Genomic DNA, 15,613 nt, shown 5'->3' with positions numbered 1-15,613 from the left:
TGTGTGTGTGTGTGTGTGTGTGTGTGTGTGTGTTTGCGTGCGTGCGTGCGTGCGTGCATGTGCGCAGATTTATGAATAGCCTATGTAATGGGGTGATGGGGGACCACTCTACACAGAGTTATTGAGAAGTGAATGATTGCTCCTTTACTGACTGAATAGACCCACATTACCACCGGCCAGGGGCACTGACACCATTAACAAGTTTGAAGTGTGCCCAATTATGGACAGTTGGTTGGTTGAGTGAGTGAGTGTGTGTGTGTGTGTGTGTGTGTGTGTGTGTGTGTGTGTGTGTGTGTGTGTTTGTGGGGGGGGGGGGGGTCTGAGAGAGGGGGGGGTCAGTGGGGGCAGATGTGGTGACTGCCTCTCCCTCACCTCTGGCACACAGTGGCACAGCCTTGGCTCTGACTTCTTCTCTCAGTGGGGTGTTTGTGGCTAAATCTCCTCATCATGTCAAAAACAATATATTGAGTCGTGTTATTAACATATTGCTATGAAAACCTACATTTTGGTGATTTTTAGGCTTTAGGTTAAACTGAAGGATTACTTGTTCCTCTATGGCAGTGGTTCTCAATGTGTGGTCTGGGGACCACCAGAGGTCCTTGGTTCAAGGGGGTCCCCAGAAAATGTATGAATTGTTCAACTTCAGCATTATTTTACTAGAAGTAGAGAATGAGTGTTTTGATCATAGTAGCTCTTTCTCTATCTACAATTCAGATAGTCTTCGAAATTCTGGACAAAATCTAAGGATAAAAAATATTCTCAAATTTGGGTACGAGAGACAAAATCTCAAATGTGGGTCCATGGTTCTAATGTGTAAAAAAAAGTGATTCTGATTCATGTGTAAAGAAAAGTGATTCTGATTCTGATTCTGAAGTAGGGGTCCTTGTTATTAAGGTTGAGAATCACTGCTCTAGGGGTTGAGAAAATTCTACGAAAACTTGGTCTTATGAAACCCTTTCAGGCAGTTTGGATAAAATGCATTGTGGTCAAGTTGAAAACCAAAGCCGACACATCCTGTTTAGTGCAGAGCTGCTGATACCACATATATCGTGTAGTGTGTTTGGTGGCTGCAAACCACAAATCACTGCTTCTCACTGTGGATATCTGCGCTCTTTACTGACTCCAAGATTTATTATATCTGACAAAGAAAGCTCAATCATCATCTTTCACAACACTTAACGATTAAAACTGGGGGTTCTGATGTATTTGGGAATATTTGGGGGAATGCTGAATGGTTGTCAAATGTTACCAGCCACTCAATGGATTAGCATTGTTTGTTTTTGGCTGGTGGTGAGTGAATCGAATCTACCTACCAGCCACTTGCAGATTAATATTTTATTATGAGCATTTGGCTGGTGAGTCGTGACTGGTGCTAATTGTGTGCCCTGCTTTCATAGCAATTAATAGCTTAACTATTAGCTTAGCCAGGTTAACTAAAAATAAAACAAAAAAAGTGACACCATTGCTAGCTGAATTTATTCAAGTAGCCTATCTCCCCATAGGTTGCTATACTAAAATAACAGCATTCAGTTATCTGCCTAATCAGTATCTGCTCCACTTGTTTTTTCCCCACATCTTTTTTTCTCTTTCGTTTTGACTTCCAGATAAATTAATTTACTTCATTCACTTTCAATTCAAGAGAATACGTGAATCATACAAGTTTGATGGGAATGAGTCACATACTTGACTTGAATTGAAAGTGAAAGTGAAAGTGAATTCACGTCATTCAAAATTGTCCAGGCCAGGGGATGACATGGAGCCCCTTTAGGGAGGTTTCAATGCCATTGCACATTTTCCATTGGTTCGTTAATGGATAGGGGTTTGTGGTCACTGCTGTGGAGTAAAGTATGTCAGGCCTCAGGGGGCCCTAACGGACTGGGGCCCCAAGCAGTTTTAAAGATGTGTAAAGAAAAGTGATTCTGATTCTGATTCTGAAGTAGGGGTCCTTGTTTTTAAGGTTGAGAATCACTGCTCTACGGGTTGAGAAAGTTCTACGAAATCTTGGTCTTATGAAACCCTTTCAGGCAGTTTGGATAAAATGCATTGTGGTCAAGTTGAAAACCAAAGCTGACACATCCTGTTTAGTGCAGAGCTGCTGATACCACCTACATCATGTAGTGTGTTTGGTGGCTGCAAACCACAAATCACTGCTTCTCACTGTGGATATCTGCACTCTTTACTGACTCCAAGATTGATTATATCTGACAAAGAAAGCTCAATCATCATCTTTCACAACACTTAACGATAAAACTGGGGGTTCTGATGTATTTGGGAATATTTGGGGGAATGCTGAATGGTTGTCAACTGTTTTAATTTAGTCTATGTTTAGAGCCACAGACCCCATTTGATGAGATTTTGTCTCCAAATATGGTAAACAAGACAAAATATATGAAAATATTTTTCATTGTCAGATATGATTTTGTCCTGAATTCCATGAGTTTCTAATATTTTAGGGAGAGAGATAACAGTGAAACTGTGATCAAAACAGTCATTCTTCTACATTCTTTAATTGTGTTAACTTCTTGTGAATTAAATAATGCTGACAATTTTCTGGGGACCCCCTGGAACCCTCTCACAGACCCCTGGTGGTCCCCAGACCCCACGTTGAGAATCACTGCTGTAGGGCAATGACACAGATGCTAGAAGAGAATGTGTATATAAGCCACACACAAAAAATGGGGCTGCTAATTTATTGTTACTGTTTTGTGTTTACTCTTGTAAGATGGGATGAGAGGAAGAGGATGTTTTGCTCAATACTCACTGATCACTGACTGTGAAACGCACTGATTTATTACTTTGCAGTGTTGTTTTGCCCTTATAAAATCTAATGTTGGTCTGTGTCTCACATCAATTCCTGTCAGAATCGTTGCCCCGGCTTGTTTCTGAAAGTTCAGTTGCTCAATATATAACCTTTATTTGTCACAATGACTAACTGTGGATGTCTCCTTCTTTCTAGTGAACAATGAAGATGCTGCTGCCTCTGGCGATCCTTCAGCTACTCTTGGCTCCAGCGCTCACGGTAAAAAAAATAAAAATACCAAATACCAATCTTAACGCATAAACATGACAAAGTGATGCTAGATGTACATAACAAAAACACCTGAGGCAGCAATTTTATTTTTATTGTAGTGTTTACAGTTGTAAGATGTACTGTAGCTATGTCTCCCCCGCCCCCCCTCTCTCTCTGTTAGACCAGCACAATGCATTTTAAGTCTACAGTATGAATGTATTGTCTAATTGCACATTTGGAACCATAAGTAACATAAAAGTAAAGGAGAAAATCCAAAAGGCTCAAGTTAAAAAAACACTCAATTTTGTATGAAAAGGGTTTACTGGAACTGCACATAATAGCTTTTTATAATGAATCTTGTGACTCCTAATCTCTGTACAACTAAAGGTTCATATGTTGTGTTTTAAATGAGAAACAAATACTACTATTTAAAGTAATTTTTTGTCTCTATAATCATAGAGACATATGTCATCTCTCATCTGAAAACATAGATGGGTCCCAGCTTGCAAAAATCTAATTGACTAATGTGAAAAACGCAGAAAATCAAACCTGTTCCAAAAACTTTAATGATGGACAAAAGTTTCGGAGTCAATTTGTAAACATGAGTGACAACGTGTGACAATTTCGGATGAAAAATACGGACTTGGTGTGCTGCAAAAGCCGTAAAACCTCAATGTGTAATCACAGCATGCACAAAACACACTATAGTATGCGAGATCTGCTTAAAAATCTGAGAAACGATCACTGTCTTTAACAATTACTTTTGACATTATAATGAAAAAAGTCGGGTATGGCTGACAGGGCAAGTGACTGAACGGGTGTTTTGTGTGCAGTCGCCCCCTGGGGATCACTGGGAGCCCTGGACTCCTTATGGAGAGTGCAGTCGAACCTGTGGCAGCGGAGTGACCATGAGAACAAGACGCTGTATCACTCAGAGGTATGATAATAATCTGTATGCTTACTTTTCTTTATATATATACACCCACCTGTACATAAACATGCCTACGTACTGTAGATGTAACAACACATGCAAACACACATGTGCAGGCATGTAAGGACTCATAGACTTTCTGGGACAAATGCAGCTTATTGTGAGGTCTTGAATACACACGCACACACACACTTTTCCCTCAGTGAATCAAGATAATTGTGAGGTTCATGATTACACATTGTATCTTTGCCCCGGTGGTAAAAGAATGCCTTGCAGTGACAGGGGATGTAGGCTTGTCTTCCATCCAAAACATAGTGCAGGAGGAGCTCTTTAATGTAAAGGCCTCCTCTGTGTTCAGTGTTGCCTGTTGGTTTGGATGGGGAGTGAATATTTCTCTGTGTCTGTTTGGTTGGGACAGGTTGAAAATAATAATGATGTTTTGATCCATTTCAGTATAGTTTCTAGCCATGTTTAGTTTGGGTTTGTGCTCCAGTGCTGTTTGGCATCTGAGTGAACAGGATGGTGTGAGGAGTGATAAGGTCATTATCACCCTCTGGTTGCTGTAACTGTTGTTGGGTGCATACAGTAAATCGTTTGCTGGAATCCAGCCGGCATGTTGCCTCTTGCGCCACATAAAGCATTTTGTGTTTATGAGTTGGGAAACAGTGTGTGTCAATCTTGCTTTCTCTGCCCTGCTTCCATCGCGGGTCACCCTTTCCAATGCAGGGTCACCGCCTCTGTGAATTCTCCTCAGGCTCCCAACTTCCTTGTCATTCCCTGACTGTGAAACTTTAGTTTAGGTGATGATATTTACGGCTGTGGGACAGTCAAAAGTCATGTTGGTTTCTGCCCTTCAGCTGCACATGCTGTGTGTGCTGTCTTTCCAGCCATAGCAGAATGTAGGTACACGGTTGGCACTTCCTATATGCGACAAGGTGGCCGCCTAGGGCGCCATCCTGAGGAGGGTGCCAAAATTGTGCCCAGAAAACCAAACGTTAATCGGTAAGTGTCAAGTGATCATCACATTTAGAACAGGTTGAGTTTTCAAGGTTTTCCCACGAGGACCAGGAAGTAAGCCTGACAGCTGTAATTCCTCGAATGGCCAGAAGTCCTGTCGTTCCCGTTCACCCCCATGTTAAAATGCCCCACTTTGTAACAGTGATTAAGTGTCTTTACAGCCTGGTCCTTAACACGGTTTTGGTCTATATAGCTAATTTCACCTTTTCATAACAACTGTATGGGGGTGATTTTTCATATAACTCGCCCGTTTGGACTGGAGTAAAATAGACAATAGAAATGGGGATGATTGAGAGGTCACCTGTCCAGCGATCGTGCAGCTTGCCAATCACGGGCCAATAGCAGGCAGAGCTGCGGCTCTGGGAAACCCCCATCTCACATGAGCTGCGCAAGGACTCAACCCATTCCCCCCCCACTGCTGATGAAAAATCAAGATGGCGACAGCCACGACTTCAACTCAAAACGGGACCCCAAAATCAATGGGATAGCTCTGTCCATATTGTTTTAGGTCAGTGCTCCCAACCTGAGTAGCTTTAAGTCTCTTTCAATAAAGTAATAATAAATATTGCACTATGTGAGTTGATTTAAGTGATGTGAGACATAATTTATTTTGAATGTACTGTAGCGTAATGTATTAACCAATCGAGGGCAATGTGTGTGTGCGTCGGCCTACTGTATGTTGTGTGAGATGGTACGGTAACATGCCTTTATAGTTTATTTCATGGCTTTTTGCTGGGCTGTACTTTTTTACTTATTTACTGTGTTGGTTTTCTTGGTTGTAGTTTGCATATTTAGCAATTGGCAATTTGTGATGATGGTTAATGGGACATTATACATTACGGACGTTGCACATTTTTCATTGCGTAATAGTGAGAGGGACATGTCGTTTTTGACAAGCCTACGTGAAATAGTTGAGACGTGAGAATGTGTGGATGGATGGCATTTTAATTTGAGCCCAGGGCGCCTGATAGGCACTGTAGGTGTGCCTCAGTAATTAGTAATGACACATGGTGAATGACACGGTGAATGACACATGGGGGAATTTGTTAAAAATACCAACTTTGAATTTAAAAGAAGGATGCCCACCAGGCAGAACATGAGTGTAACACACCATGTCTTTGCATGTTCAAGCACAGTTCTCTGATTCTATGATATTTTGTTACATTTACTTGCAGGCAAATGTGTTTCTTGACACTATATATGCTGATAATAAGGTTAAACGAGTGCAGATGAATTCCTGAGTTTATTAAAGTGAGATCTGAAATTGTACATAGAATGCTTGACGATACAGTTTTTATGTTTTCCTTGATCTCTGTTCACAAAACTGGAATTGATCTGACACTACCGATTTAGGTACACAGTCTACACACACACACACACACACACACACACACACACACACACACACCCATGCCGCCAGTCGGTGAGTCAGTCAGTCAGTCTGTCTGTCTGTCTGTCTGTCTGTCTGTGTCTGTCTGTCTGTTTCCCCTTAAGCGGGAAGAAGTCCTGCCCAACACTTCCACCTACTTGGATGAACTCTGTTACGTCTTGTCTGCCAGATTAGTCAGAAGTCTCACCTTTAAATGTCATTATGAGACCAGTGATGCAATGTGCCAATGCTTACTGGAAATGAAGACTTCCATACTGCATCGCTACAGGCTACAGTTTTTAGAATAAATATGACATCATCCAGGAGATCTCTTTAAAGTGTTACTGCTGGGGTCAGGGTTATCATTTTGACACTTATGCACATGCGCTCACCATGTACTCACCTTTAAAAAGTATTGTAATCTGTTTCAATGATTTTATAAGAATAGCTGTCATTTCCCTCCACATGTCTGATATAATTTGAAATGATATTCCAAATGTTGATTTTGCATTCCCTTGTGAAATGGTTGTTGGCTCAATGCTATGAATGACTGTGTTGATATGTTTTGCTTCCAGTATTTGCATACTGAGAGGGGCGTGTCTTGTATATAGGCTTGGAGGCATGTTAGTTTTGTTTTGAGGAGGTGGCTTCATCACGAGTTATCAGTGTGGCTGGAGGGGAGGGAGGCAAACAATCTGCTGACTGTGCATGGCTGTTTGGAGGTGGGACTCCACAGTGTTGATGTCTGAGACTTCTCCTGTCCTGAGAACTTAGTTTCACAGGAATACAAAGGAATGCCACTGACTTTCAGATTTGAAACATCCTCCTATGCTTACAGACAGTTTGAGTTGAATTGGCATATGTGACAGGGACTTGTGTTTTGCGTAAGAAGTAGGCCAAGGCCATTTTTTTAACAGATTATGAAATTGCAGATTGTAAGCTTTCAAATGATGTGTCATAATCTGACAGTAGTTGAAAAAGACATGGTTATTTGAATGTTTGTACTCCTCTAAAACCAACATTCAGAGAAAATCGCTCTGAATGTTGGTGAGCAAGCTTGCCCTGCCTGAACAAGCTTAGTTTGCTAATTAATTACAAGTAAACTGTGAGTGTGTTCTTCAATATCTAAAATGACCCCCCCCCCCCCCCCCCACACCCATTAAATCTTGATTTGTGCGATTTCACTTTTTACTCCTGTCACCAGGCCGTGTCACATAATATAGGCAATACCCATTATCTAGTTTATGTGAATACATTCTGTGCCTTGGAAATGACAGGGTTACTGTTTATAATATGAGGCTCAGAGAAACAGAGCATGAGTCTGCATAATCAGTCTGCTGCTCAATGCAAGTGGAGCAACTCTTAACTTCATGCTGTAAACACCCAGAGATTAGAATGTTGCTTCTGTGTTTTATAGCTTTGGGAGAAACCGCTTCATGATACCCTAAATACCATTTAACCCTCCCTGGCTTTGTGCAAACGTCTTGCACTGGGTGGGGTTCCTCCTGCCCCTCCCTTAACAAAGAGTTGGGTTTAATCCATCTAATCATTCCAGGTGTGATTTTTAGCCAACAGCTTCTCATATTCATCATGTTCCCTACATACAGGACTGATGGAGGACACAACTGTGTGGGTCCAGACAAGTCCTATCGCTCTTGCAACATCCAGGTGAACAACAAGTCTCAAAACTCATCAAACCAAATGTTGCATTGATATTAGAGATAAATAGTTATTCAACACAGATTTTGGATAGTCGGTAGGCCTAATACTTTTATACCAGAACTTGATATGAGTGCATAAAACGCTAGAAATATTCGTGTTGTACAGTCTTGTTTTATTTTCTGTATCTGGTCCACATGATGTCTTTGTCATCCTGTGTGTATCTCTGCTCAGTTTGTGTCTTGACCTCTACGACCTCTCTGCTCCTCCCATCGTTCCACTCAGGACTGTCCCGAGGGATCCAGGGATTTCCGAGAAGAGCAGTGCGCCCAGTTTGATGGGACTGACTTCCAGGGGAAACGCTACAAGTGGTTGCCATACTATGGAGGTCAGTAGCAAAGGAAAGAAAAGTTTGAATTGAAAATTGAGGAATTTGGGGACTGGGTGACTATTAGTTGAATTAAACAACCAGCTCATAGGAAAAAACACAGAAATGCAGACAGTTCTTCTCACAAAGATTTTACATTCAGAAATTCTGTTCATTTCTCTGATAGCCGAGAACCCATGTGAGCTGAACTGCATGCCAAGAGGAGAGAACTTTTTCTACCGCCACCGCACTGCCGTGGCTGATGGGACGCCCTGCCACCCTGGACGGAAGGATGTCTGTGTGGACGGAGTTTGCAAGGTAGGGACTGAACACACTGAGATGAGTCTCCAAGGTAGGGACTGAACACACTGAGATGAGTCTCCAAGGTAGGGACTGAACACACTGAGATGAGTCTGCAAGGTAGGGACTGATCACACTGAGATGAGTCTGCAAGGTAGGGACTGAACACACTGAGATGAGTCCGCAAAGGAAGGGACTCAACACACTGAGATGAGTCAGCAAGGAAGGGACTCAACACACTGAGATGAGTCCGCAAGGAAGGGACTGAACACACTGAGATGAGTCCGCAAGGAAGGGACTGAACACACTGAGATGAGTCCGCAAGGTAGGGACTCAACACACTGAGATGAGTCCGCAAGGTAGGGACTCAACACACTGAGATGAGTCCGCAAGGTAGGGACTCAACACACTGAGATGAGTCCGCAAGGTAGGGACTCACCACACTGAAATGAGTCTGCAAGGTAGGGACTGAACACACTGAGATGAGATCAAATGGAATCAAAAGATGAGAAGAACTGAGGGGAGAATAAATTAGGGGAGGGGAGAAGAGAGATCTTAGAACAGTGATTCTCAACCTTTTTCATATAAAGGACCCCTGGTTTAGGACACATTTGGGCCACATAGCCTACCTCTGTTCATGAGATTTTCTCTCTTGAATCCAAATCTGAAAACGTTTCTATTGTTAGATATTATTCTGTCCAGAATTACAAGACTATCTGTATTGTAAGTAAAGAGATAACATATAATATAAGTCATCATTCTACATTCTCTAATTGTGTTTACTTCTTGTACACTTGTAACACTTCATCAATTTGCTTGGGACCTCCTCAAGGACCCCTGGTGGTCCCCGACCCCCACATTGAGAACCACTGTCTAGGAGACCTGAATGTTCCCTCTTGGGGGTCATTCCTATGTTCCCTCAGCCCTATGCTCCCTCAGCCTGAAGTCTGTTCCCTCAGCCCTATGCCCCTTCAGCCTGAAGCCTGTTCCCTCAGCCCTATGCCCCCTCAGCCTGAAGTCTGTTCCCTCAGCCCTATGCTCCCTCAGCCTGAAGTCTGTTCCCTCAGCCCTATGCTCCCTCAGCCTGAAGTCTGTTCCCTCAGCCCTATGCCCCCTCAGCCTGAAGTCTGTTCCCTCAGCCCTATGCCCCCTCAGCCTGAAGTCTGTTCCCTCAGCCCTATGCTCCCTCAGCCTGAAGCCTGTTCCCTCAGCCCTATGCTCCCTCAGCCTGAAGTCTGTTCCCTCAGCCCTATGCCCCCTCAGCCTGAAGTCTGTTCCCTCAGCCCTTGCCCCCTCAGCCTGAAGTCTGTTCCCTCAGCCCTATGCTCCCTCAGCCTGAAGTCTGTTCCCTCAGCACTATGCCCCCTCAGCCTGAAGTCTGTTCCCTCAGCCCTTGCTCCCTCAGCCTGAAGTCTGTTCCCTCAGCCCTATGCTCCCTCAGCCTGAAGTCTGTTCCCTCAGCCCTATGCTCCCTCAGCCCGAAGTCTGTTCCCTCAGCCCTATGCCCCCTCAGCCTGAAGCCTGTTCCCTCAGCCCTATGCCCCCTCAGCCTGAAGTCTGTTCCCTCAGCCCTTGCCCCCTCAGCCTGAAGTCTGTTCCCTCAGCCCTATGCTCCCTCAGCCTGAAGTCTGTTCCCTCAGCACTATGCTCCCTCAGCCTGAAGTCTGTTCCCTCAGCACTATGCCCCACTCAGCCTGAAGTCTGTTCCCTCAGCCCTATGCCCCCTCAGCCTGAAGTCTGTTCCCTCAGCCTGAAGTCTGTTAGGTACGGAAAATGTATTTTCCCAGGATGGCGAAGTCATTACCCGCCCTGATTGTGTTAGGTTTAGGCTTGGCGAGTGATGTCAGATTTGCTACTCTCTATCACCAATAACACAATAGTGTTCAACCTATTCACCTCATGTAGAAGAGACCGAGACTAACAGGAAGTGTAAACACAATCGGAAGTTCTGATTGACGTTGATTGACGTCTGATTGACGATGACTCATAATGTGTGTCAAACTAGGTTTGACCAGGTGATTCAGACTAGTTTGAGCAGGTAAAACAGCTGGCGTTTTGAACAGGAAGTCGTGACACAATGCGTCAAGTGGGCGGGGCTACATACGGTGAATAGTCAGTTATGAAAGTGTTTCTAAAAGTGTTTGGAATAAACAGAAGAAGAACTGGGTAGTTAGCATGAACAGCGATAGCCACCATGGCTGAACAGACAAATAAAACAGCTTCCACATTGTTTGATTGACAAGTGAATTCTGTGAATTACAGTTGGAAAACACCACAGACCGCTTGCCTTAGCATGAATATGATGTCAAAATAAAAACAAAAACACACAAGAATGTTGCGGATTACCACTTTACAACACTTTGGAATAGCATTACTCAAAATTAGCATCTTCAACACACAAGAAGAGTTCACGTCAAATTTGCTAGCAATTTTGGAAAACAACAATTAGCCTACACTGTAGCAGTTTGCTGTAGTACAGCAAACTGCTTGAATTTAGAAGAGAAGTTAGTTTCAAATGTGTTTTTCCATGGGGAATCAGAAATCATAAATGTCTTGGTAGACTTTCCCTCCCTGAGTGTGACGTACATTTGAAATGGCCACTGCAAAAGAGATATTGAGAGATACAGTAGCCTACCTATTATAGATGATAATTGATTGCATTTATATCGTGCTTTGCTAAAGACTCAAAGTGCTTCACATACCGATGTGTAACTTGCACCTACCTGGGTGATGCACGGCAGCACGCTCACATCAGCTATCACAGTGGATATTTGAGGACTGAATGTGCCAATTAGATAACGAGGGATGATTAAGTGGCCATAATGGAAGGAAGGACTGTGTGTGAATGTAGCCAGAGCACCGGGGGTTAAACCCCTGCTCTTGCAATAAGTGCCGATGGGATCTTTAATGACCACAGAGAGTCAAGACAGTTTAACGTCTCATCTGAAGGATGGTGCTCACTCACAGGACAGAGCCCCTGTCTCTGCCCTAGGGCATTGTTGATGGGGATATTATTCATCATGAAACCAGAGGGAAGAGCACCTCCTACTGGTCCTCCAACACCACCTCAAGCACCATGGTCTCCCATCCAAAGTCTGATCACAGCCAGACCTGCTTAGCTTCCCCCAGCAAGCCAGCGATGTAGTACAGGGGCCACGGTGCTGGAAGGCTAGCTACAGGGCATATTGGTGGTGTTGTCTGTTTTAATCCATATTATGACATAATATATTCTCTATTTTTTAGAATGACATGAGAGCAAGAAAATGTCTCAGAGGCTCAAAACACATCTACACAAAGTCAGAGTATAAATCTCAGTATGGCGTTAATCAGAGTGGACGCAGCCAATGCAGCTGACCAGCAGGTTGAGAGATGAGTTTCACTTTGCGGTAATGTCAAACACTTCTCAGCGTAGCTTTTGACCAAATACATTCTGTTCTCATGTCATTAGTGCAGCAACCTATTAACGTCTTCGTCATGAAACACCTCCTCTATTTAACCTCTTACATCATGTTTTCATCACCTAGTTTGTGGTAGTCCATTCTATTCTCACGTTATTGTTATTTGACCCTGGTGCTCTTTTATTTCATAAAACCGCATTCAACGCCATGTTTTTGTCGCCTGGTTTTTGGATTGCTACTTTCCCCAAAACATCCCATTTCCACAAACCTTCCATTCTCACCTTGTTAAACCAGATTTTTGGTTTGGGTTTGCCCCCTGAACCTGCGCCTCTGCTACTGGACTATTGCCTTTTGGAGAGTTTATGCAGCAAATGTTGACTTAACACTTACTTGTTATGTGTTGTTTATTGTCAACTTTTATTTTTGTCTCACTTTACCAAAGTCTCTCTCCAAAAATATTCTTAATGTAATGGGATCACATGTTTATGTTATATAAGCAATTATACAATATTATTACTGTATAGGGTTTGATTGATGTGGGTTTCTGAAATCAATACTAATATTTTTAAGACTGAAACTGATATCGATGCTGATATTAAATATCTTTACATTTGACCATTTTCATGCCAAAACATTTCAAATGTTCAGTGTCTTCCCCCAAATTGTATACTTGTCATGGTGGAAAACTGATATATTGGTCTAGCCCTGGTACCTACTGCCATTTTTCTTATGGAATCCTTCCATCCCTGTCCCTCTCCCAGCGTCTGGGCTGTGACAACATGTTGGAGTCGCCTCAGCAGGAAGACCCCTGCCTGCAGTGTGGGGGGAACGGCCAGTCCTGCCACCTTGTCAAGAACACCTTCTCCCTGCGTGACATGCCCACCGGTATGGTGCACTCCTCTAGAATTAATAAACAGATTTTTGTGAGTAATTAATCACCAAATTTGTCAGCGTAATCTCCTAGATCACGGTGCTCCTAGAAAGGTCTGAACAAAACTCAGGGATGTTGATGTTTTTTGCCCCCATCATCTATACATTTGTGTTTAATGTTGCTAAAAATCTGCAGTCCAGCCTTGAAGAGAAAAAAACTGTAGAATCTCCATTTTACAAAGATGATTTAACACCAGTTACTGCAAGAAACATGTTGTACTAACATAGTAGTACTGTAGGTTCAATCACTTCTCAGAATTAGCTCTTCTCTGCATTAGTATTATTCTCTTGCAATGTGTAAACACTTAACATACATTCTTTAGTTGACTTATTTATCCAAAACACCTTAGAGTAGCATATGTGCATATACAGTATATTCAATATTGTCCTGGCAGTGTCGAGTCATGCTCAATCACTGAGCTACCTACAGTAGGACCACAATAGCTGCAATGTGAAATATTATAGGAAGAAAATCCTGTAACTTACAGTTACACCGTAACCTAGCCCTTACAAAATGTGACAGATAGTTTAGTTTTTGTAGTTGCTTACTATTGTATGGCTAAAAGAGTTATATTATTTGCATCTCAGGCTACAACCAGATGTTCATCATCCCTGTCGGAGCCACCACCATCAGCATTAGAGAAACGGTTGCCACACGCAACTATCTTGGTGAGTCTGGGTAGAATTTGACTTTGAGTTTTATTTAATGTATACTGAGGATCTACCACTGAGTTCTCCATTACAAGAGACAAAGAGAGCCATGTGTGCAGAATGTTATCAAAACAAAGAGAAAGCGAATACCAGAAGAAATGTCCATAAAGAGAAAATGATTGATGAGAGCAGCAGAGATTGAACTGTGTTTGAGTTTGTACAAACCACTGCCCCTCTCTGAATGATGTCCATGGCCACAGCTATCAAGAACCTGCGTGGAGAGTACTACCTCAACGGCCACTGGGTTATTGAGTTTTCCCGGGCGACCCCTGTTGCTGGCACCATGCTGTACTACCAGCGAGGCGCCGAGGGCCACAACACTCCTGAGACCATCATCGGCCGTGGCCCCACCACTGAGCCACTGGCCATCGAGGTAAGACATCTGCCTGACGGCACTGGTCCTCAAGTGACTGTCTTTATACAGTCTGTCTTATGATCTCTATGCTATAAATACTTTTCTTTTTTTTACCTTTATTTATCCAGGGGGAGTCTCACTCGGAGTAATGCTCTCTTTTTCAGGAGCGCCCTGTTCACATTCACACACACATTCACACCTGGAAGCTGCCCAGTACAACCACAGTCTGATCTGCTGGCCACTGAGCAGCTCCACTGGAGTGGATGGGGTTAGGGGCCTTGCTCAAGGGTACCTCAGTGGTGGTGGACTTTACAGTCTGGGGAAAATGTAGGGGGTAGCTTTGATTTTGACATTGGTAGGGACACGAAGGGGGGGGGGGGAATGAGGTCCAGACATGATGTAGGCTAACCCTCACTGGAAGCTGAGGCGTTTCGCATTTATGATACACTTCTGACAGGTTCTGCAACTAATTGCTATTTTGATAGTTGATTAATCTATCAATTATTAAAAACGAATGATCGACTATTCGGATAATGAATTGCACAATTTCACCATAGCTCTTATTTAGCTATGAGCCTTCAAATTTAGCTTGAGTTTGTTTTTGCCATGTGCTATCTAACAATAAATATGAATCCTATGGGCAATGTCTGTTCTCTCTCTGTTCTCTCTCTGTTTAAATTGTTGTCCCACTGATAAATCACTGATGATGTCATAAGTGATGTCCCTTGAGCAATTGTGCATTGTGACATCACTGATGATGTCGTCAGTGATGTCATAAGACACTGATGATGTCACACACACACACCCACACGCATGTAAACTTAAGGGCAATAACATTTTGTGAGCAACACACACACACACACACACATACCTTGCACACGCCAATAGAGCAGGCGAGGCCACGCAGCAGCTGAGCTGCGGGCGAGGCCACGTAGCGGCCGAGCTGCGTATGTGAGCTGCAGGGCCAGCTCGGCAAGCTGCAGGGCGGGCGAGGCCGTGCAGTGGGCGAGCATAGGAATCGCCTAGTAGATGAATATTTCATTCAAAAATACTTCATCCAAAATGGAACAGGGGTAAGCCCCTTTACAGAAATACTACAATTCATACCTTGAGTAGAGCACCTCAGTAAGAACCACACCAAGATAAATTAAATAAAAATAATAAAACGATGTGAATAAAATAAAAGAAAGTGTCTTCTGTCTGTCTTAAATCTTGAATAAAAAAATGTGTGTAGTCGATCTCAACCAGTATAAATTAAGTTTGATCTTTGGATGTGAATCTGTCCTCCCAGCTGATCAGCCAGGAGCCAAACCAGGGAGTGGAGTTTGAGTACTACCTGCCCAACGGCCGCTCCAGAGAGGGCTACTATTGGAGCTATGGGTCCTGGTCCGCCTGCAGCAAGGAGTGTGGATCAGGTCAGAGTCGCACAACAGTCTTATGTTAGATTCTTTAAACGTGGGAAAAAAACAAATATTGTGCACATCCAGGAGAAAACGTAACCTGACGCTGCCAGATGGATGTAGGTTGCTTCACATTTGTTTCACAACCTACATCGTGAATTTGTGA

The 15,613-nt window shown here is 43.2% G+C and overlaps 1 protein-coding gene across 1 annotated transcript in view; it reads left to right on the top strand.

Annotated features, from left to right (window-relative positions):
• paplna (papilin a, proteoglycan-like sulfated glycoprotein) overlaps positions 1-15,613 on the top strand; it is a 37,033-nt gene that overhangs the window by 2,900 nt on the left and 18,520 nt on the right. The window contains exons 2-10 of the mRNA XM_083633622.1: positions 2,957-3,019; positions 3,844-3,947; positions 7,935-7,995; positions 8,272-8,374; positions 8,541-8,671; positions 12,813-12,936; positions 13,570-13,650; positions 13,893-14,065; positions 15,339-15,462. Coding sequence (XP_083489748.1) covers positions 2,963-3,019; positions 3,844-3,947; positions 7,935-7,995; positions 8,272-8,374; positions 8,541-8,671; positions 12,813-12,936; positions 13,570-13,650; positions 13,893-14,065; positions 15,339-15,462 — 958 coding nt within the window. The 5' untranslated portion in view covers positions 2,957-2,962. The remainder of the gene's footprint in view (positions 1-2,956; positions 3,020-3,843; positions 3,948-7,934; positions 7,996-8,271; positions 8,375-8,540; positions 8,672-12,812; positions 12,937-13,569; positions 13,651-13,892; positions 14,066-15,338; positions 15,463-15,613) is intronic.

The sequence above is a fragment of the Poromitra crassiceps genome (genome assembly GCF_964638095.1).
Source record: "Poromitra crassiceps genome assembly, chromosome: 3".
In the NCBI taxonomy this organism is placed as follows: domain Eukaryota; kingdom Metazoa; phylum Chordata; class Actinopteri; order Beryciformes; family Melamphaidae; genus Poromitra; species Poromitra crassiceps.
The sequence above is the reverse complement of the archived record's forward strand: the minus strand, read 5'-3'. Positions and strand labels throughout refer to the sequence as shown.